This window comes from Mangifera indica, chromosome 8, assembly GCF_011075055.1.
Source record: "Mangifera indica cultivar Alphonso chromosome 8, CATAS_Mindica_2.1, whole genome shotgun sequence".
NCBI classification, from domain to species: domain Eukaryota; kingdom Viridiplantae; phylum Streptophyta; class Magnoliopsida; order Sapindales; family Anacardiaceae; genus Mangifera; species Mangifera indica.
In genome coordinates, this window is record NC_058144.1 from 10,533,068 (window position 1) to 10,554,254 (window position 21,187).

At 32.4% G+C, this 21,187-nt stretch overlaps 2 protein-coding genes and 1 long non-coding RNA gene across 4 annotated transcripts; 1 reads left to right on the forward strand and 2 right to left on the reverse strand.

Moving 5' to 3' along the window:
* Window positions 1-954: 954 nt before the first annotated feature.
* On the reverse strand, window positions 955-8,309 carry LOC123223705. Its single transcript, XM_044647032.1, has 5 exons — window positions 7,745-8,309; window positions 7,130-7,385; window positions 1,955-2,053; window positions 1,590-1,804; window positions 955-1,404 (listed from the first exon to the last, which is right to left on the reverse strand). Exons 1-5 carry the CDS (start codon window positions 8,158-8,160, stop codon window positions 1,329-1,331), a joined length of 1,062 nt encoding a protein of 353 aa, XP_044502967.1. The 5' UTR covers window positions 8,161-8,309; the 3' UTR covers window positions 955-1,328.
* Window positions 8,310-9,470: 1,161 nt separating this feature from the next.
* On the reverse strand, window positions 9,471-14,872 carry LOC123224255 (mannose-1-phosphate guanyltransferase alpha-like). Its single transcript, XM_044647868.1, has 15 exons — window positions 14,458-14,872; window positions 14,279-14,376; window positions 14,100-14,200; window positions 13,923-14,001; window positions 13,615-13,675; window positions 13,453-13,499; window positions 13,238-13,330; window positions 13,025-13,115; window positions 11,727-11,775; window positions 11,373-11,489; window positions 11,145-11,292; window positions 10,627-10,719; window positions 10,482-10,550; window positions 9,952-9,994; window positions 9,471-9,828 (listed from the first exon to the last, which is right to left on the reverse strand). Exons 1-15 carry the CDS (start codon window positions 14,501-14,503, stop codon window positions 9,728-9,730), a joined length of 1,236 nt encoding a protein of 411 aa, XP_044503803.1. The 5' UTR covers window positions 14,504-14,872; the 3' UTR covers window positions 9,471-9,727.
* Window positions 14,873-19,340: 4,468 nt separating this feature from the next.
* On the forward strand, window positions 19,341-21,116 carry LOC123222342. Of its 2 annotated transcripts, none has more exons than XR_006503615.1 (4): window positions 19,341-19,459; window positions 20,461-20,530; window positions 20,609-20,683; window positions 20,751-21,116. It is a non-coding gene; the product is annotated as an uncharacterized LOC123222342 (long non-coding RNA). The 2 variants fall into 2 exon arrangements; XR_006503614.1 differs by lacking the exon at window positions 19,341-19,459 and adding an exon at window positions 20,255-20,303.
* Window positions 21,117-21,187: the final 71 nt, after the last annotated feature.

The following is a 21,187-nucleotide window of genomic DNA, read 5'->3' on the forward strand; positions in this document are numbered from 1 at the left end:
AAAATATTAGAAAAAACTAAAAAAATTATCATATTTCTTTTCTCTCAAAATTTAAAAATCTAACAAATTTCTCTCTACACAAAGTTTGAAAACTCAATATTTTCCCTTAAGGTTTTTCCAACCACCACTGTCCACTGTCAGAGACAACAGTGTTCTTCCTCCCTCCTGACTTCTCTCTTAGTCTCACTCTATTTCCAGTTATCACCAACCAATGAAAACATTTCTTCGTCTCAGATAAAGATGATGCAAGACAAAAGACGATACATTGTCTTCATTTTAAATAAAGACGAATTGCTTCTTCATTGACTGGTTTCGTTAGTCGATGATGGCTGAAAATAAAACAAAATTGAGAGAGAAGTCAAGAGTGACAAAGAACACCACCATTGTCGTTTCCTACCACTGAAGAATAGTGGCTAAAAATTTGTTAAATTTTTAAACTTAAAAAAGAAAATGTGATAAATTTTTAGTTTTTTTTAAATATTTTGATAAAAAATAGATATTTAAATTTTCAATAATTAACAGATAAAAAACGAGGTTTGCATCAAACCTTGGGTGGGAGATAGTCATTTGGACTTCCTCAGCTATTGACAATAACAATTAGTGGCCGTGGACCACTTTCATGTCTCCATACAAAGTCTGAGCAGAAGCATCAAAAGTCCGAGAAGCAAACAGTGGAAAGTTACACAATGGAATTTTGAATACCACTGGAGGCCACAGAGAGACTTTGGAAGGTTTACGGGGTCAAAGTCAACCACCAACACCAACCAACATTCCAATTTACTTGAAGCTTTGGCTGAGGCTGAGTGATGCGGTGGCCAACTATGACTCGTCCAAGCCTTACACATGTAATGTAATGGGCCAAAAAATATATATCAACTACGAAAATCTTGAATCGGACCAAGTCTTGAGAAACTTACTTGCATTAGACTATTTATATAAAGCAACATGAAGGTAACATGACAAAGCCATTGCGATATCCCACCTATTTTAAATTGTATTCTTCCACTTCCGAATAAAGGAAATCAGGAAAACAAATGCATGTCCACTAAAAGGCAAAAAATGAAATCTCACCGTCTATTACACTGCAGCAAACGAACATTTACAAAAGAGCTGAACAATTAACTAAAACACCTCGATGGACTTCTTATTTGGCATTTTGTTTTAACTCTAGACTGATTGTTCCTGGGGAAAATGCTCAAAGCACCAATATATGTGGTAACTATGAACTATTTTGCTTTATTTATCTTGGAAAATGTAAGTTATAAATATATAAACTAATGGGAGAAAAAAAAAAGAAGCCAAAAAGAATATACATGACCCTCTTCACTTTACAACAATCCAACAACACAAGTCAGATGTAGCCTACTCTCCAAACCTCTCAAATGGTGACCTAATAACATACACCTGCCAACAACAAATAGATTTTAATATGCCGTCCTTATCATCAAAGCAAATCGTGTGCACATGCTCAGTACAAGAGAAAAACTAAAAGCAAAACGCGTCAAAGCATAATAATGAACAATGAATTAATTAAAGTGATAAATTTTAGTAAAAGCTGGCTGATGAAAATTAAAGAAAGGCGACATTACCAGAAAAGCAACTTTGCAAGGTAGTCTCGAGATGTGCCTACTGTGTGACAATTTTCATCAACCCCATCTTGTTTATTTTCTGTGCTTGCAACTACCGACTCTACCATGAAATTAGATGTTGTATCATCTTTGGTAAATCTTTGCAATATGTTTTGAACAAGTTGGTGAATGATTTCTTCTACCTCTACTGATGATGGTTGGGATAATTCATTCACCTGTTGGAAAGAATTAGTACAATAAGGCATTTCAAACAATTTAGATGTTTGCACTACAGAACTTAAGCATATTTTTCCAAGTTACTAAAATTTGGAAATCTAATTTCAATGAAAAGTAACCATATCAAACAAGATATGTTAGAACCTTACCACATCAGGATCCAAAGATCGCAAATACTCTAATAAATTGTTCCTGTTTCCCTTGTTATATTCCATCTTATTATTTTTATGCTTCATGGTGTCCAATTGCTGAAACAAAAGAAAATGATTAGTTCCAAAGGGAAAAACCGAGCAACATGTCATTTAAATATGAAGGGAAGCAAACGAAGCATTCAAATTATTAGTATTGGGGAATTCAAAATTTTTTTTTTTTTTGTAGAGGGTGTTCGCTCATTTTGACGACTTTATCACTTTATCCTTATTTTATCATAGTTGGATATACATATACATATATCCCTAAACTAGAAATAAAATGAGTACTCCAAGAAGATTTTGTCCAAGTAGGCCATTCATACATTTTTAAAATGTGCTGATAAGAGATTGTTTGGATGATTATCTATATCTCTATATAATACATACATTTCAAGAATCACACAGGCATTAAAAAAAGAAGATCTGTTTGTTTTTGTGGTAAGTACTGGCATTTGAACAGTAACTTTAAGTATTCCAATAAATTGTATTAGAACTCTGCTATTGTCTCTGGTTTGTGATAAAAAAACTTGTATGACACACATCGAAGCTACTATGTAGTATTTCATGCCATTATGTATGATATGCAAATATATTACAAGCTTTAGACATCCAAATCTGTAAGTTTTCAAGAGTAGATGAGAAATTTGTTTTGATTTTTGTGCAACGGAGGAGTTGTATAAAAATATTTCAAAAAAGTTGGTTCTCATTAAAAGCAAATAATTCAATGAATTAGCATGCAAGAGGGATATAAACTATGATACAATAGCAAGGAGCTGGTGGTTTAACATTTGACTGACACACAATTGGTTTAGGTCACAATTTGGACTCTTGGGAGCACTTGAAGCAAAATTTGACATATAAAGAGAGTGTTTAAGACTTTGACACTCATGTCATTCATTGAAACTAAGCACATACGGACTGGTAAATCAAATAGTTACAATTGTGCTACTCTTGCTCATGTGAGACACATATGGTTTTAAACACAAGGTCAAAGGTGCTCCAAGGAAGGATTTAATGGAGCAACGAGGGATGGTCAAGAGAAAGATAAAATCAATATGAGTTGCTATAACTGAAAACAATAGTTAGGGTAAGTGCATTGAGCCAAAAGTACTCTAATTTTACTTCTCGCATTGATACACTTTAGTAGCTCATTCTCTTCATTTATAAGTTACACACTATATAGCAACTGAGAATGTAATAAGAAGCAAAAGTTGGATTCATCAACTATATCGAGTTCCAAGAATAAGCAGAAAAGTACGTTTGGCAATGACAAATCCAATTTACAGATTATCATGTCATTCATTGCTCTAGAGCCAGAAACCTACAAATGAAGAGAATATGCATCTAAAGGTTCATAGATACAAGAAAGTCAGTGCAAAAAATAGAATCATTAACTAACTTCTTTGGTTCAATACACACATGAGCAAAGTGTCCTAATCTGTAACAATTATACCAAATCAATATGTCAGTTCTTAACACCTTTTGGTCTCTCTTGCACTCAAAACAAATTCCCTTGGGCTAAGGTGATCATCAAATTCCTCGGAAGAACGTTCACCTTAAGTTCACAATAATCTTGAACTATATTCCCCACTTCAAGTGCATCCGTGTAGTTATCAAGTGTGTCCAAGACTTTTTGTCATTTAGGAAAAGATGGATCTTTAGCACAAAAATATCATAATTGTAACCTTCCAATCTTTAGCACTTGTTTAGATCATAACAATTTTCAATTCCACAAAGAATGGTAACAAAAATTTCTATCTTTCCCTTTAGTTCTCTTCCAGTTATCACAACAAAAAAGTTAATAGGGAGCAATAATTATACCTCATGAGCTACATCCGTTGAACTATAATGCATGGGACAGGGTCTTAAAGACCATCTCACTAAGAAGGCCAAGGACATTATATCTGATAAAACTATAAGAACTAGGACTGATGCATTATTATATAGCATGCTATGAAATACTATCAATTCTCAACTTCATTATATTTTTAAAGCTTATAGGACATATGAAATCAAGTCAAACTCATATACACCAATGATATTCAACAATTATACTTTATTGTATCGACCTAGTTATTTTAAAACAACAAGGAATGAACATGTTTGACTTTCTTGGCCGGATGACATCTCTGAAAATTGAATTCAATTTATTATTACCTGCTGGTAAAACTGCAGCAGACGGCTTAACCCAACAAGACAAATTTTTTATGGTTTTCACATTGACCGCCATCAGTCCTAACCTTACTCATGTTCAAGATCAAATTCTTGTTGGTGCGATCGTCTCAACCCTTAATGAAGTCTTTGCTCGGCTCCTCCATGTGTCTTCCCCAAGTGTTATGACTGGATCTTCCGGTACCACCAATTTTGTCTCATCTTGCCTTGTCTCCAAGAATCAACAACCAAGTGCTGGGGGAATCGGCCAAAATACAGTTATTGTAATAGGTGGGGTCACAACAAAGACTAATGTTATAAGTTCCATGGTCGTTCATCTCGAACAACCAATATTGTTCAGACCAGTATATCTGATTCTCCTCTTGCAACCTCTAGAGTACAACCTCAACCGTCCTTAACACTCACAAGTGTTGATCTTAAAGACTATCTCTGGTAACAAACAACAAAACAGTTTTCATCTTCTATTACTTTGGTTGCCTATTCAGGTGATTCAGCTATATGCCTTACTCTTCCCTTTCTGGGCAATGGGTCCTCGATTCCGATGTCTTTGATCACGTCTCCAATAATTCAGCTGTGTGTCTTACACCTGAGGAAGACATACGGAGGAGCCGAGCAAAGACTTCATCAAGGATTGGGATGACCGCACTAGCAAGAATTTGATCTCGAACATGAGTAAGGTCAGGACTAATGGCGGTCAATGTGAGAACCATAAAAAATTTGCCTTACTAGGCTAAGTCGTTTATTACAGTTTTACCAGCAGATAATAATAAAGTGAATTCAGTTTTCAGGGATGTTGTCCGACCAAGAAAGTCAAACATGCTCATTCCTTGTTGTTTTAAAGTACCCAAGGTCAATACAATAGAGTATAATTGTTCAATATCATTAGTGTATAAAAGTTTGGTTTGATTTCATATGTCATTACATGTCCTATAAGCTTTAAAAATAGAATGAAGTTGAGGATCGATAGTATTCCATAGCATGTTACATAACAATGCATTAGCCTAGTCCATATAGTTTTAATAGATATAATGTCTTCAACCTTCTTAGTAAAATGGTCTTCAAGACCCTGTCTCATGCACTATAGTTCAACGGATACAACCCATGAAGTAAAATTATTACTCCCTTATAATTTTTTCTGTTGTGATCACTGGAAGAGAATTGAAGGGAAAGATAGAACCTGGTTTGGAGCTCTCAATGGACATGTTGAAGCACAAATTAGAGAACGAAAGAAGCTTTTGGAGAAAATTAAAGACTCGGAGCAACTAAAGGCTAAACAAATCTGATCAGACATTTGTTGGACAATGAGAAAGGGCTTCTAGACATGCCTGGCGACGAGAACAGTGGAAGTGGTTTCCAAAGACGTCACCGGCTACGCATCCAACGGTCGATGGAGGTGGGCCTTCAACAGAAATGATCATCGGCTTCTTCTGAGTCGATTGATGACGGCGGTAAGACACCACAATCACCGAAGAGAGAGATCGACGATGGTGGAGGACGGAAGAACAGGTGGCGCAGGCGACGCGTGGGAAGGATTTCGGTGACGAATCTTCAAGGTTTTGCTGGCGAGACACAGCTGATCCAAATGAAGAAGGCATGGCCACCGGACAAGGAAGAGAGCATGGTGCTTGGAAAAACAATGGTTGGTTCACCCGAAAAAAAATTTAGAGGCTTGAAGGAGGCTCTAATATTATGTGAAATCAGAGAAAAGGAGAAATCAGAGAGAAGGAGTTCAAAATACTTTTCTTGTATTGATAGAGAACAAAACATTGCAATACATACAGTTACAATGGAGTTATAAAAGGAAACAAATTAAGTCAAATTCCTAAAATACAGATTCTATTCTAATATGGATTGATAGTCTTCCTAATATAATAAAATACAACTCAATAGATAAATACATATAAAACAGTTTCTCAGAACAAATCTAGAAAAAACATAGTAATCTTTCAATGATCATTCACCAAAACCCACAACTAAGTTCCAATACAAATGATTCATGTCCTCTAATCCACGGTAACAAGGTCAATTTTCACACTTAGAGAAAAACAAGGAGATATCATAATTTATGTGTACTCGAAAAGTAAGTGAGATTCTATAAAGGTTCTATCAAAATAGTCATCTTATGTCTAAAGACTAGGACCATGGAATAACAAAAGAGCAATACTATGTATACCCATTTTTGGTACACAATTCATGTACACAATGATGTGTCATTATGTAATTAGATGATTTTAAAACATGTGTCATCATATGATAAAGAAATCAATCATATGATAACACTTCATTTGTGTATACAAATTATGTACCAAAAATGGATACACATAGTTTTATTGATAACAAAAACCTTATATTAACAATTTGATTTTGACATACATATTAGACTTAGTCCAAAACCCAAATGGGCAAACCAATAAGTTCTTACTTGGGTCCAAGCACAAAAAAACTAACACATCAGGTTTTCATCGATACTGAACATTTAATTCTTTGAATGCAGAAATTTTAGTTAATATAAGAGGCCTAAAACCTCACTCCCAATTCTTAGAAGAAAAAGATATACAGGACAAAATATACTGAACATTGTCTCATAAAATACTAAAAATTTTTATATTTAAGTTTATATCAAAAGTCAGCCTATAAAACCAAGCTGCCAATTTCGACAAGTAACTAGATCAATTAGAGCTTTATAAATGCTAGTCTTGCCTGAAAGATTGAAATAGAAAAATTGATTTTCACAATCTAGATAATGAATACTGTTACAGTTCCAACAACGAACTTATCCCTAAATATTATCATAATCTTACCTACATCATTCGTCTGATGGCTTGATATCTTCCATTAATGTCCAAATACTTATCAAATATCTAATTTTATTTTTCCCCGCACAATCAAGTAACAATATAAAAGTTCAACCCACCCTTTACCGAATTGAAAACCAAAAAGCATAAAATACTCACAACTCACCTCCTTTACATCAGATAACTCGGATTGCAACCGCTGAATATAATTCAAAGCCTCCTGAGACAAACCCCCAAAAATTTGGGGGCTTACTTCCTCCAAAATTTCAACACCAATCTGACCACTCTCATTCACTCTCTTTTCACATTTCTTGTCCAAAACCTCAATTTGCCTTGAAACACTCAACCTCTTTAAACCATCCACTGATATATCAAAATTTCTCATCAGCGAAATCCTGTACTCTGCATTCCATAGCGTGTACCTACCAAAAGAACATATATCAATTCAGAATTTAACTCATTCTCAACGTTCACAAAATCAAAAAATTAAATTAATAATAATAACAATAAATTCAATCTCCCAACAAAATCATGCCATGCCTACCGGTAAAAAAAAACCAATCATTTCACTAAGTAATTATAAAATCAACTAAATTCAATACTCAAAGAACTCAAAAACTGAAATTACAATAGAAGTAAAAACTTAAAAACCTAGAGAACTTGGAAATAAAAGTACGCAGTTAAGGATATGGATAAGATTAGATAAGAATTGAGCCCAAAACCATAAAATCAAAGAAAAAATAACTAATCATTAATAATATAAAGTTTATGAAATAGTTACCCTGTGATGATGGAAGACACAAGAAGCGAATCGAGAGGTTGCTTAGAAAACCTAACGTTGATTGAGAACTGATTAGAAGGCAGGAGGCCAAGCATAGTAGAGATTGTCTGCTTCATGGAATCCTTGGCAGCATCAGAAACTCCCTTGGAGATAACGGAATTATCAAGAGGCTCAATTCTCTTGAGCATATTCGCAATCACGAGAAAACCGCGGTCAAAATTCGACTTCCGAGTAGAAACGAAGTCGTCGTTGAGGCAGCTGACCGTGGTAGAAAAAGAGGCGGCCAAACAGCGGCTGGCGGGGTGGCAGCTGAGGAGGAGGTGGTGGCGGCGCGAAAATGAGTAGCGAGAGTGGAGAGGGTCAGGTGACAGGACAGTGAGGCGAGAAATAGTGAAAGCTCGAGCTGCGGTTGCCATGTAAGAGGGTGAGAAGAGGTGAGCCTCGATGAGCACTTCTCCGCCTCGTGTTGATTAAGAAGAATCTTTTCGCTTTAACCCTCTCCTTATATTTTTGTGTCCGTTTATTTGCCCACCTACAACGTATTTTGTTCTTCGGGTTTTTAATCCGAGAATGCCACTGGGATTTTCGTTTATTACGTTTTTGGCACAAGCCTTTTTTAATGAGTAATACTATGCGTACCTATTTTTTTTTGTACATAATTCATATACATAATGATATGTCATTATGTAATTAGGTAATTTTAAAACATATGTCATCATATGATAAATAAATATTCAATCATATGATAACACCTCATCTGTGTATATAAATTATATACCAAAAAATGGATACATATAATTTTATTGTTTTTTAATTTGGGTCTTGCAAAAAGATTGACGGAAAGATTCACAAAAGCCCGCTGTTGCTAGCGGCAGACTAGCACTGAGCTAGTTCAAGTTTGGTAGTTAGTTTAGATTAATTTAATTAAGATTAAATTCAAATTGAGTTTAAGTTAAGAGATTCAATTTATTTTAAAATAGAGTTGAACTTGAGTTAAAGAAAATTCAACTTAATTTGACTTACGCTCAAAATTGATAGCTCAATTTTATTTGAATTTAATTTATATTTTAATTCGACTTATGTTAAATAATTGTTAAATTATATTATTTTATCAATAAATCATAAATTTAAACTATAAATTTGAGTCATATATTTGAGTTATAAATTTGAATTATAAATTTAAATCAAACTCGAATAAAATTATTTTTATTAAACTAAATTTGAATTATCTTTAAAGTTGGTTTGACTCTGTTTAAACTGAATTAAAATTAAATTATTTTTTATTCGATCTAATTTGAGTTTTGAGTTAAGAGATATTTGGATTTGATTTAGTTCTTATCCACTCTAGTTGATGCGGGAAAGTCAGTTATGGTTTCTGTCTGCTTCCAAACTAAGCTTCGTGCAATTATTTTTGCTTCTCAAAAACAGTTCAGAACAAAAACAATTATAGTTGGCTAGAGAATTTTCTTGTTTGGTCTTATTATTTTGTTAAATTTGTTCAAAACAGAAACTATTATAAAAGAGCATTTGCTTCAAAGTAATAAAAAGATTGTTTTACTAATCTATAATTGACATTATTTTATTTATTTATTAAATAATAAAAATTACAATAATTTTTTTATTATTACATATTTAAAATAAATATATATAATTTTACTATTATTTTTTTTATATATATTTGTTGCTGTTCAAATACACTTCAAGAAAAGTCTGGATCGCATGATCAGATTGTAAATGTTCACACTGCCTAAATTTATTTTTATGAGATTCTAGACCAATATTGTTCTTACAGAGACAGTACAGTATTGCTCCTCATGTCTTCTATAGAGTTTCATTAAGCATCATCAAGACTCAGCCAAACGAACAGAATCATTAAATCAGAAACTTCTTCATTCTCACAGAAAAATTTAGTACACAAATAAATTTGCTTTCTGGACTTCAAGTTAAAACGCCGACCAGGAGCCTTCATTGTATCTCTTTTTGTTACAAAATTATCTCCTCCTGTACACTAACGTTAAGAGTCTTGTTCGGAAGAACAATGCTGTTGATCACCACAACTTCGTCTTCTACCATACCAGCTTCTCCTGCACGATAAAAAAACCAACACTCAACCATTTGATCAAGTGCAATGAAGTTCTACCTTTGAGCATAACATAAATGATACAGGATCATTGAATGGAATAACAAAAAACGGGCATGATTGTTACCGAGGATGGTGATTCCAAGCTTCTCATTGTAGTCCCCACTTCCCTGAATCAGTTAATTGTCATATCAATCACTCACAGTAACCAGAGACAACATGAGTTTAATTTAAATTTAAGGTAAAGATAATTGCAAAGAAAGTCTGCTGAATACCAAGTTGTCTAAAATTTGATGTTACATGTTTCAGTTGTGTTTCTGAAACTATTTTTACAAACAAGCAACTAATACTAGAATTGATGCATTACAATCACTAAGTTGTTAATGTATCAAAAATCACAGTCATGAGTTTGGATGCATAACATATATTGATCATATGAATTTCAAGCAATCACTTTTAACCAGCCCAATAAGCATATCGTATATTAAACTTTAGACCCCATCAAAAATAGAAATTTATCTGTTACTGGTTCTTACGCCATTATCTTCATCCTATAATCTGTAAGTTTTCATTCTAACAAAATAAGCTAGATCAAGGAAATACTTAAAGAACCAAAAAAGTTGATAGGAAAATGCTGATCTGCAATAGTGCACTTGCCTGAACACGTGACCATTTGCCAAGTGAAGATTTCCATCCAATGATGGAATTTATTACAACTGCATTTTCCTGTCAGGAGAAAAATTACTTGAGATCTTTACCATTTTCTGGGAATATATATAATTCCGGTGGATGCATTACATACCTTAATTTCTACATCATCCAGGATGATGCAACTTATAAGCCTCACACCTGCTCCTACACGAACATTCGCTGAAATAGAGACATTTGGCCCAATCTGTTCAGAAAGAAACTTACAAAATTACAAAAGGTTTAAAAATAAAAACTGCAGCAAAATATAAGCAGATGAATCCCAATAGAGGGGAATGGCAAATGAGGGAAGAAGATTACTCAACATTACATTTTAACATTGTACCATCTGCCTCTCAAGGGTAGATTTTACAGTTCTAAGGGGGAAATAATTCATAGGAGAGCTATATAGTTACTAAAAATATGTGAGGGCAGGTCTGGCATTTAAGATAGAGTACAATTGTACAGGGAAGAATAATTTTGTTATGCTGGTGAAATGTCCCAATTGAAACAAGAGAAAGGCAACAATGACTACCGTTTAGCTACTATTTTAAATTGTACAAATATGAAGCAAAGATACAAAACAGGCACTACAAAGCATGCATATGTTGGCAGAAGATGAGATGGAATTACCTTTGCAGTTGGATGTACTTTAGCAGATGGATGAATGAACACATCGCCAATAATTGAAGCATTCTTTATTCCATCTCCACTGGCCAAAAGATGGGGTGAGGTCATTTTAAATTGCGCTAGATACAGAGCTGAACATTTCAGAGACATCCTGTAATGTTAAACACAGATTTAGTTAAGGCAGATTACTGTCTAGGACAAAAGAAATATGTTGAAGCAGAATAACTCTACCCCGGAGTCTTGATCTGTTCCCAGAAATCCGTGGTCTCATATGTATAAAGTTGCTTCTTTCCAGCAAGAGGGGATAATATATCTTGATCCAACCTTACAAAATCTACAGGAAAGGCCCTGTTAAAGAAAACGATATATAATTTAAGTTTGAGAACGGACTTAGCTTATGGATTACTTTTTGATCATATATATGAACAAAATCAATATCACCGTACAAAATAAATCATGGTTTTCTCAGCTTGATTGAATGCAACAATTTAACAATTTTTTCTCATATATTTTCTAAGAATTCAGAAGCAAAACTGATAGGAAATACAAATATTTCAGGAGTGTGGAACTGATTATGTGATGCACCTTGTAGCAGACTGGAGGGCTTCAAAACTGGACATCTGGCGTATATTAGCTGCAATTGACAATTCACATGATAGGTAGAAAAGAGATTAGAAAACATTTCTCCAGATATAGAAGATCAAATGAAACAACCAGCACTTTGTTAGATGCGGTACGATAACCAATACAGAGTTAGAGATAAGCATTACATAGCTTATTCAGTAAACAACTGTTCGATTTTATCATAGATAATGTTTTCGAGCATAAAAACTTCATCACGTGGAAGCATAGAACTATAATCATTGTTGAGGATGATGTTGTTATAAGAAGCCCTAAAACACTCAATAAGTGAAAACTTATATATATTATATTGAAGATGATTCTTTCAACATGTTTTGGTAGGCCAAAAGAGGGAGGCAGATTTGCACGTTCACATATAAATTATTTTTTCCTCTGCAAAAATAAACGTATATAAGTTACGATTTGCACTGGAATAGGCATTTTGTCCCCTGGCTGCTGCAAACCTTTATTTTCACCAAGAAAACAAATATATATCAATAAAACTATGCATACCCACTTTTAAGTACACAAATGGGTAGATAGAAATGGACACAATTGCCAATTTTCATTATCTGATTTGAAGTGAGCAAGAAAATGTGTTCCAGTATCAAATCCAAGAGAAACCTACATATCAAATTTTAGCCCTCTCCTTTATGACTTCTCAATCATGAACAATCACACAGCCAAAACAAAACAGTACAATCCAAAATTAATAGGGACTCTCAACCCATAGATTCAACTGTGAGTATTTCTTAAGTGTGTATTACATCCTCTTCGCCTAATAAGATCTGATATTTGGCTTCTTAATGCCAAGCTTCATGTTTGATTGAAACTTTGGGCATAATCTTTCTTTACAAATTATCAAAAAAATAATAATTTTCAGTCACATGATGTCAGTTACTCTTCTCATGTGTGACACTTACACAAACTAATGGAAAAACACCTTAGTAGATCAAACAATACATATAAAGAGAGGTGGCAAACTAATAACTATGCAAGACACCAAGAGACAATGAAGTACATCCTAAAAAGATGAAAAAAGGATAGTAATGGAAGCAATGGAAACTTTGACTGATTTGAGAAATAGCATCTTTTACTAAAAATCTATACATTTTTCCAAATGCATATACAAACAAGAAAACTAGACATGTTTGTTGCAAGGTGATCCATGTTCAAATGTATGAAATAATAAAAATATCTTCTAGCAATTAGCTAAACAAGAACAACAATCCTCAACTAATCAGCAATGAATAAGGGCCAACCTCTATCCTCCCGATGAGTAAAGACATCGTGAATGGCAGTAAAAATATCTGGGGTAAAGATGTAAACACCACAGTTTATTAAATCGCTTACCTGCATTTGATGAATAATGCAAAAGCTTAAGGAACCCGGAAAATTTCAGGTAAATCATCAGGAATATTAAGCATTGAACTACTTTGCAGTTTGGTGATTGAAAAACTGAATCACATGCTTACAAAAGTCTCAGGTTTCTCCGTGTAATGCAACAACTCTTTGGTGATTGGATCAGCAACCAACTCACCAAACTCATGGGCAGACTCAGCAGAAACCTGCAGATGGAGGGAAAAATTATATTATGATGACAATCAGAGCGCTTGCAATAAAGAATGATGGTGCAATGTAAACCTGAAAATTTTAAATAAATATTTAAAAAAAAATTAAATCTTCCAACCTTGATTACTAGCATTGTTCCCATCCCACCACTTCTTTTATGGGCCTCTGTCCAAAAGATAAAAACACCAAAAGCAATCATATTTTCTAATTACTCATTTATGATTTAACAATACAAGCAAGTACAGATAAGCCATTTAACCAATACAAGCATTAAACTTACCAAGCATGTCTGTGAGCGGAAAATTGCAGCAAACATCACAATTCAGCAGAAATATATGCGACTGCTCAATAAACGTAAATGCAATGTATGTGTGAGGAGATATATACAAATGCATACAAACAGAATATATATGACAGTATAAATGATTTTCTTAAATAAAAGAAATAGTGGCCATTTATCAGGGAAATAGAAATTTAGTGAAAATAAGAAACAATTAAAACAAAAAGAATCTTTTTTCTAACTTTTGATACCAAAGAAACAAAGCAAATGAAGAGAGAATTATGATTGAAAAAGTTCAAAGTTCGAACCGGGCTGTCTTCCATGATCATGTCTCTGAAGTAATAAAGGCCACCAGCTGAACCGTGTGGTTTATCCTCTTTTAAGTATCTAAAGCAACAGAGTGAACACAAACAACATTAAATTCCGCCATGCTACTCAAAATCTTATGATTATGATAATATATTACAAATCATTTGAGTAATCACCTCACTGGCACTTTCAACTCATTAGAGATGGAAGAAACATATAATGCAAATTCCCTGTCCTCATAGAACCCAATTAGAAATATCTGAGCCAAGTTTGGAATCTACAACAACAAAGATCAACACCACTAAAAATTATTTGTATTCGACTTATAAAAAGGAAAAAAAAAAAAAACACTAACCCTTTTGCAAGCTGAAATCGGATGGTGAACCATTGGCTGACCTGCTAATGGAAATAACGGTTTTGGTGTATTGAAAGATAATGGTCGAAATCGAGTCCCTTAAAAAACATAAACAAAAATTATCAGCTTCTAATACTAAAAACACGAATTCCACAAAGTACACAAGTAAAATAAAAAACCTTTAGTTGGTCCGCCAACCATGATCACAGCAACCACTTTTTCCATACTCAGAAACCCTAGATCTCTACTTCAAAAACTGAAACTTTCCCAGGCCCCTGTTCCAATTTGATGAAGCAGAGAAAGCAGTTTCAGTGAAAGGTTTTGGAACAAGCTTGAGCAGCACACGTTCTCCGTGACTGTTGGGACTTGGGAGTCAGTTGGTTTTGAGAGCTTGAAAAGAACCTGCTTGTTGTCTGGTCGAATATTCGTCTGCTTAACTGAGTTGTACCCTCGGCGGAAGCGTTACTGATCACATGTGATCGAGTCTACCGTAATTACTGCGGACGAATGATTAAACTTTGATCATTTGGCCTTAGCTTAACCACTATAGTTTTTGAAACTGCCAAGCGCGTGACAATTACACGTGTTTTAAGAAACTAAGAAATTCCTCCCCATTATGTTTAGTACCGAATTTTCCCGAAATAATTTCAGTTCTATTACGCTCTCCTTACTTACATTATTTAATCATGCAAATTTGTGTCAACTAAACAGATTAATGAATTATAGGAAAATACTTCACTGATTAAAGAGAAGATGGGAAAATACAATGGTATATAATTTATGTTTTAATCTGGCCATATCATCCATTCTGTATGTACTTTGATTGAAAAAAAAAAAGGCCGGGGGATTTATTTTTATCCAAAATTTACTCTTTTTTTTTAGTTTTTATTTATCATCTTTAAAAAATTAAAACAACTATCTATTTGATAATTTTTGTTGTTATTATCATGAGTAAAATTGTTATTTTAAAATTTTATTTAAAGAAAAAATAATTTATGTCTATTTCTCATCTTAGTTTTGAAAACTAACTATTTTATTTCTAATTTAATTTTAAAAAATTACTTTTTACTCCCACCATCTAGGATTCTTAGGGTGTGTTTGGTTTGAGTTTTTTAAAATTACCTTGATAATCTATCTTTTATTCCCTTGTTTAATTTGTCAGTAATAAAATATTACTATAATCTTCTATTATCAATGCTAACGTGACATGTAATATAAGTGGTAATCTGATTACCACTTTCATCTTAGGTATTTAAAGATTACTAAGATAATCTTGATTTTATTATAATTACATTATTATTTATTAATTTTTTGAGATAAAAATAAATTTATTTTTAATTAATATGACAAATAATATAAAAAATATTTAAAAATAATTATATTCAAGGGCATTTAAGTAAAATAATTTACTAGTAATCTTTTATTACCTTTAACCAAACACAATAATTATTTATACCTATCAAATTTTATCAAACATAGTAATCATTTATACTCAGTAATCTTCTAAGTAATCTATCTTCAAGGTAATCTTTCTATTTTAGTAATAAAACATTACTCAAACCAAACGTCCCCTTAAAGTTTCTATTTTTTAATGTTATCAACCACCCCCCCTCAAAACTCAAAATATTGTACTTATTTTCCCTAAATTTCCTTCCCTCTTTTTAACGACCGTTCTTTTTTATGATTCTCTTCGATACATTGACAACCTCATCACTGGTAAGCTCTTTCCCTTTCTAATGGTTTTTCAATACAAAAACCAACGAAAATCTAATCAAAAGTGGTTGAATTGTGCTACCAATCTATACGTTAGCTGACTCTCTAGCTAAATTACCGGAAATTACGGTAGCAACTATGAGGGATCGGCCTAAACCACCGCCTACAACATCCTATTTAGGACCAGTACTAATCCTCACACAGCCTCAACATCAGTGCCTCAACCAACCAAAACTAAAAGCCAAACACCAAATCACACTGGACTCCTCCCTACACCAAGTATGCCAAAACCACAAACCATTCAACACCATTAAAAATAACAAGGCCTTAACCAATAAGGAACTGGATAAACGGAGGGCTGAAGGCTGTGTTTTTGGCATAATGAGAAATATGCTTTTCGGGCGTAAGTGTAAGAAGAAGCAATTGTACACTTTACAATTGCTAGTGGGTACAAAGGATAATTGTGATCTGTTGATGGACAATCGAGAATCATACATATAACTCAAATTTACAATAACAATTAAGAATTTATGAGATAAATAGAATAAGGACGGAAAAAAATTAGAGTAAATGTGATCGTCCCTACCATTGATTTTGTAATTTTCAAACAAATTTTAAGAATAATTGAATAAAGTAATAAACTAAACATGAAATTATACTTCTAACTTAAAATCACTAGGGGCTTGGCTTTTTAATGGCCGGCTCGAGTTCGGCTCGAGCTCGACTAGAGCCGAATTCGGTTCGACTCGAGTTCGGCTCGTTTTCAGCTCGGCTCGGCTCGTTTTTTATATCAAAACGACACCGTTTTGTATATATATATGGATCAAAACGACGTCGTTTTGTATAAAAAAATTTTTAAAAAAATATACTGAGTCAACCCGAGCCAGCTCGGGCTCGGCTCGAGCTCGATCGAGCCGAGCTGAGCCCGGCTCGTTTCGGGCTCGAACCGAGCAGAGCCGAGCTCGAGCTCGAGCTGGCTCGGCTCGAATCTAGGCCTAAAAATCACATATATGATGAAGAATTGATGGAAAAACGAGAATAAAATTAGAGTTATTTCAAATTAAGAGTAAATCAGGTCTACCCTAAATATATTCAAATTTTATATTCAATTCCTGAAAAATATAAGAAACAACGTGATTAAATACTTAATAACTTGGATCTAGAGGAATTTGTTGTTGGATTTTGTTGATTTTTAAATGAATTTTCAATTAAACTATAGATGAAGAAGAGAAGGTATGACTAAAGTTTAGTAGGGGTGTGCACGTTCCAATTTGATGTGATTTGATAGATTTTTCAAATTTAACTGAAAAACAGTTTAAAAGATTTTCAAACAAACTGAACCATTTTAGGTTTCAAACAAAATCAAACCAAACTGAAAAAATATGGTTTTGTTTGGTTCAGATTACTGTTTAAATTATAGTTATCAATATCCTAAAATATATAATACGTATTGTATCGTATCATATAGATAGAAAACGATATGTATTATAAGGTGTATATAATTAATACAATACAGTAAACATATCATACGATACAATACATATCTTACGATACAATATATATTATTGATACAAATTAATACACTTTTTAGAAAAAATGATAGTGCATAGGGGTGTATATAAAAAATTTTAAAATATTAATGGTGTTTGTGATATTTTTTAAAATAATAATGTATAAATTATAATATTTCATTAATATTTTATTTTTTTAATTTTTAAAAGACATATTATACAATATGATACAAGATATAGTAAATGAGGCTTTTAATATACTATATGACACAGGATTCAACTACCCTATTTTGAATATTTTAAAATCATTTATTTTTAAATATATATGTATATCATTTAATAAAATCAACAACATCGTAGATTTCTAAAACATAATATACATACAAAAAATAAATATAAAAATATATATAATATACATGTCAAGAAAATGATAAAACAAATATGAAAAAACAAATTATACACCTATTTGCTTATTAAATTTTTTTGTCAAATATAGATATATATATATATTTTAAAAAAATACGATTTATAGTTCAGTTTGATTTGAAAATTGTTTAAACCGTAACTCAAATTGAAAAAAAAAATTTTTAAAATTTTAACCCAAACCAAACTATTTTAAAAACTAAACTATAATTTTTAAACAGTTTGAATCAAATTATATATTATCCTATTAAAGTTTACTTAAAGTTAGATATAAAGGTAAAATATATATTATTTTGTTTTTAAAATTTTGTCTGCGAAACCCATAGAGTGTTAACTGATTGACATTAAATCTCATATGACACTATATTAATTAATCTCCCCGGTTTTTTTAAACTTTTTAATAATGTTCCGGCCTAGGAAAATAAAGCTATTATTGATTTAGATACGAGCTTTTTTAAGCCCAACCCGTCCAACTTATATCAACTTCATTAAATTCTATAAGGCCTAGGAAGTATTTATCATCTAAGTTTTAATCCAAATTTAAAAACACATCTATAATAGAAAAAAAGTTTAAACATCTATTATGGATTCACTACTGTTAGTATTTTCAGTTAGAGATAAGAGTCATTTTATTTATAAACTTTAAAACTTTAAAAATTTATATAATTTTCTCTTTTTAGTTTATAAAACTAACAAATTTTTTTCATGATTAAACTTTGAAAAATTTACTTCCTCTCTCCCGCCCCCCCCCCCCCCCCCCCAACAATTTATAAGTTTCATCTTTGGTAGCTTAGGAAATCCAACCGCCAATCTTATAGTTGGGGAATCAGGTCTCGAATTTGATAGACGATCCTTTTTGATGAAACGTTGTCTAGATTGGGAAGAAGCAACGAAGGACGACGCTTTGTCATTTAGACTAGGCTACGAAGTATTTTTCTTCCTTCATGGCCTGATCTGGAAGATGGATAAAAAAAGCTAGTCGTTAACTAGAATGGTGGTGCCTGAAGAAGGAAAACAAACTTTAAGAATGAAATTTAAATTTTTCAAGCTTTAAGAATAAGAATGAAATGTTAGTTTTTGAAACCTAGAATGAAATGATATCAACTTTTAAGGTTTTAAAGTTTAGTGATAAAAAAGTAATTTTACCCTTACCTTTAACTGAAAATTTTAATAATAGTTAACCTAATGATAGATATTTAGATTTTTCATTAGATATAGATATATTTTTTAAATTAAACTAAAACTTAAATAGAAAATAATCTTTTGGCCATTTTATAAAAGGTTACATAACCAAAAACTATGCATTTTAAAATATATGTTAAAATTTATATTTCAAGTGATATATTAATAAACATGTAAATACAAAAATTTGTTCCACGTTCACATCATTCCATCATCAAATATTGTGAAATCTCATCACGGTCCCATTTGTGTGATTTATGTTGAGTGGATTCGCAAGTTGCAAAGAGTAATCATATTCCAGCATGCCAGAATTCTACAAAGACAAAAGCCATTAAGGCGCCAAAACCAACGGGTACAGTGGAGTTCTTTTTTTTTTAAATAAAAAAACAATTTTTTTTTGTAAAGATAATTATTTTTGAAAGGCCAAATGACAATTTTTAATTAAGTTTTAGTCTAATTTCGAAAATATATTTGTGGTAATTCAAAAAACACTCACTCATGAATTTTTAAGATTTTCAGTTATAAATAAGGGTAAAATTGTTATTTTATTTTTTATATTAAAAAATATATAATTTTATTTCATTTTTTTCTTAAGTTTTGAAAAATGACATTTGACATCATTCTTAATTTTAAAAAACTGATATTTCATTCTCACAAACCTTTAGGATTTTCTTCTTTCTGGCAACAATGACGACATCCACCACCATTCTCTTCCCTTCTTTTTTTGTCATAGTTGACGATATTCCACAATAGAGAAAGAAGCACCAATGCAATGAATTGATGGAAAATGAAGTCGATACTGGAGAAAAACATGGCGATAACTTCTTCCTCTGTCATGGGACGTCGTCAATGGTGGCAAAAAAAGAAGGGAGAAGAATGGTGGTTGTTGTCATTACCATCACCATTGCTGTTGCAAGAGAGAAGAAAACCCTAAGGGTTTGTGGGGGTGAAATGTCACTTTTTCAAAGTTAAGGTTAAGATAAAATATCACTTTTTAAAACTTGAAGAAAGAATGAGATAAAATTATATATTTTTTAATATAAAAGATAAAATAATGATTTTACTTTTATTTATACTTAAAAATTTTACTAGAAATTAGTTTATAAATAAATGTTTAAACTATTTAGGATATATTTGTATGATTAGACTAAAACTTAGGTTGGAAATAATCCTTCGGCCTCTTTGAAAATGATACGGTAAGTTTGAAACTTTCCGAGGGCACTCAACAAAACTCGCTTATTCTGTTATTCTAACTTCAGACACCGTCTCTATTAATCTCTTATAATTCAAATTGCAGATGCTAACAAAATAGATGTATATATTTTTTCTAATACTGCTCTTAAACAAATCTAGGTAGTCGCATCTTGAAGCCGAAATCTCCTGGTGTTAATTTCGAGGACTATTTCGAAGGAGCTCATATGAGGTACTGTACATGCAATTTTTCATTCGTCATTTCTTCACGTAATTCAACTGCATTATGATTTATCTTTTGAATTTTCAGTCGTACAACCAAAAACAACAGACCTAATTAATAGGGATGTTGAGTGAGGAAATCGATCAAACACGAAGGAATAAGGTGACGTCCAATTACTTGATTGCTAAAATTAGTAAATAAGAATCAATAACATAGAGTAATTTGTCAGGTTTATCCATTTCTGTTCGAATCGATTTGCGCTTGTTGTCTTTGAAGATAGGATTGGGTGGGAGTTACATCTTGAAAGGATATTCAACTGAAAAGAAGAATTTTAGGTTCTGACGGAAATATTAATTTGAACCGCACTGCCGTAGAATTAACCTATGCTTTCATGATGAGGGTGATTTTTACTGAACAGAATTTGGAATCAATCCAGAAGTGAATTGAAGAATTTTAAGGTACTCAGGCTGCAAGCTTTTTGCCCCAGAAGTAGGAACGTATGCTTCTAAGATTGGCTGATAGAATATTGGAGGATGCTGTAGTTTCACATTATATTACTTGGGCATTAATTTAATGCTTTACCAATAATTAATCATGATTACACACTTTTATAAAGAGGCTTCCACGTATGATTTCACTTAAGGAAATTTATCAAATTGCTACACA

Coding starts and splice junctions, on each gene's coding strand:
- LOC123223705 (XM_044647032.1), bottom strand. CDS start 8,160: ATGGCAACCGCAGCTCGAGCTTTCACTATTTCTCGCCTCACTGTCCTG. Junction 2,054..7,129: donor AGTTATCTGATGTAAAGGAG/GTGAGTTGTGAG, acceptor CTTTTGTTTCAG/CAATTGGACACCATGAAGCA. Junction 1,405..1,589: donor CTTGCAAAGTTGCTTTTCTG/GTAATGTCGCCT, acceptor TGTTGTTGGCAG/GTGTATGTTATTAGGTCACC.
- LOC123224255 (XM_044647868.1), bottom strand. CDS start 14,503: ATGGAAAAAGTGGTTGCTGTGATCATGGTTGGCGGACCAACTAAAG. Junction 14,377..14,457: donor GGTTGGCGGACCAACTAAAG/GTTTTTTATTTT, acceptor ATGTTTTTTAAG/GGACTCGATTTCGACCATTA. Junction 10,551..10,626: donor TGGATGATGTAGAAATTAAG/GTATGTAATGCA, acceptor TTCTCCTGACAG/GAAAATGCAGTTGTAATAAA.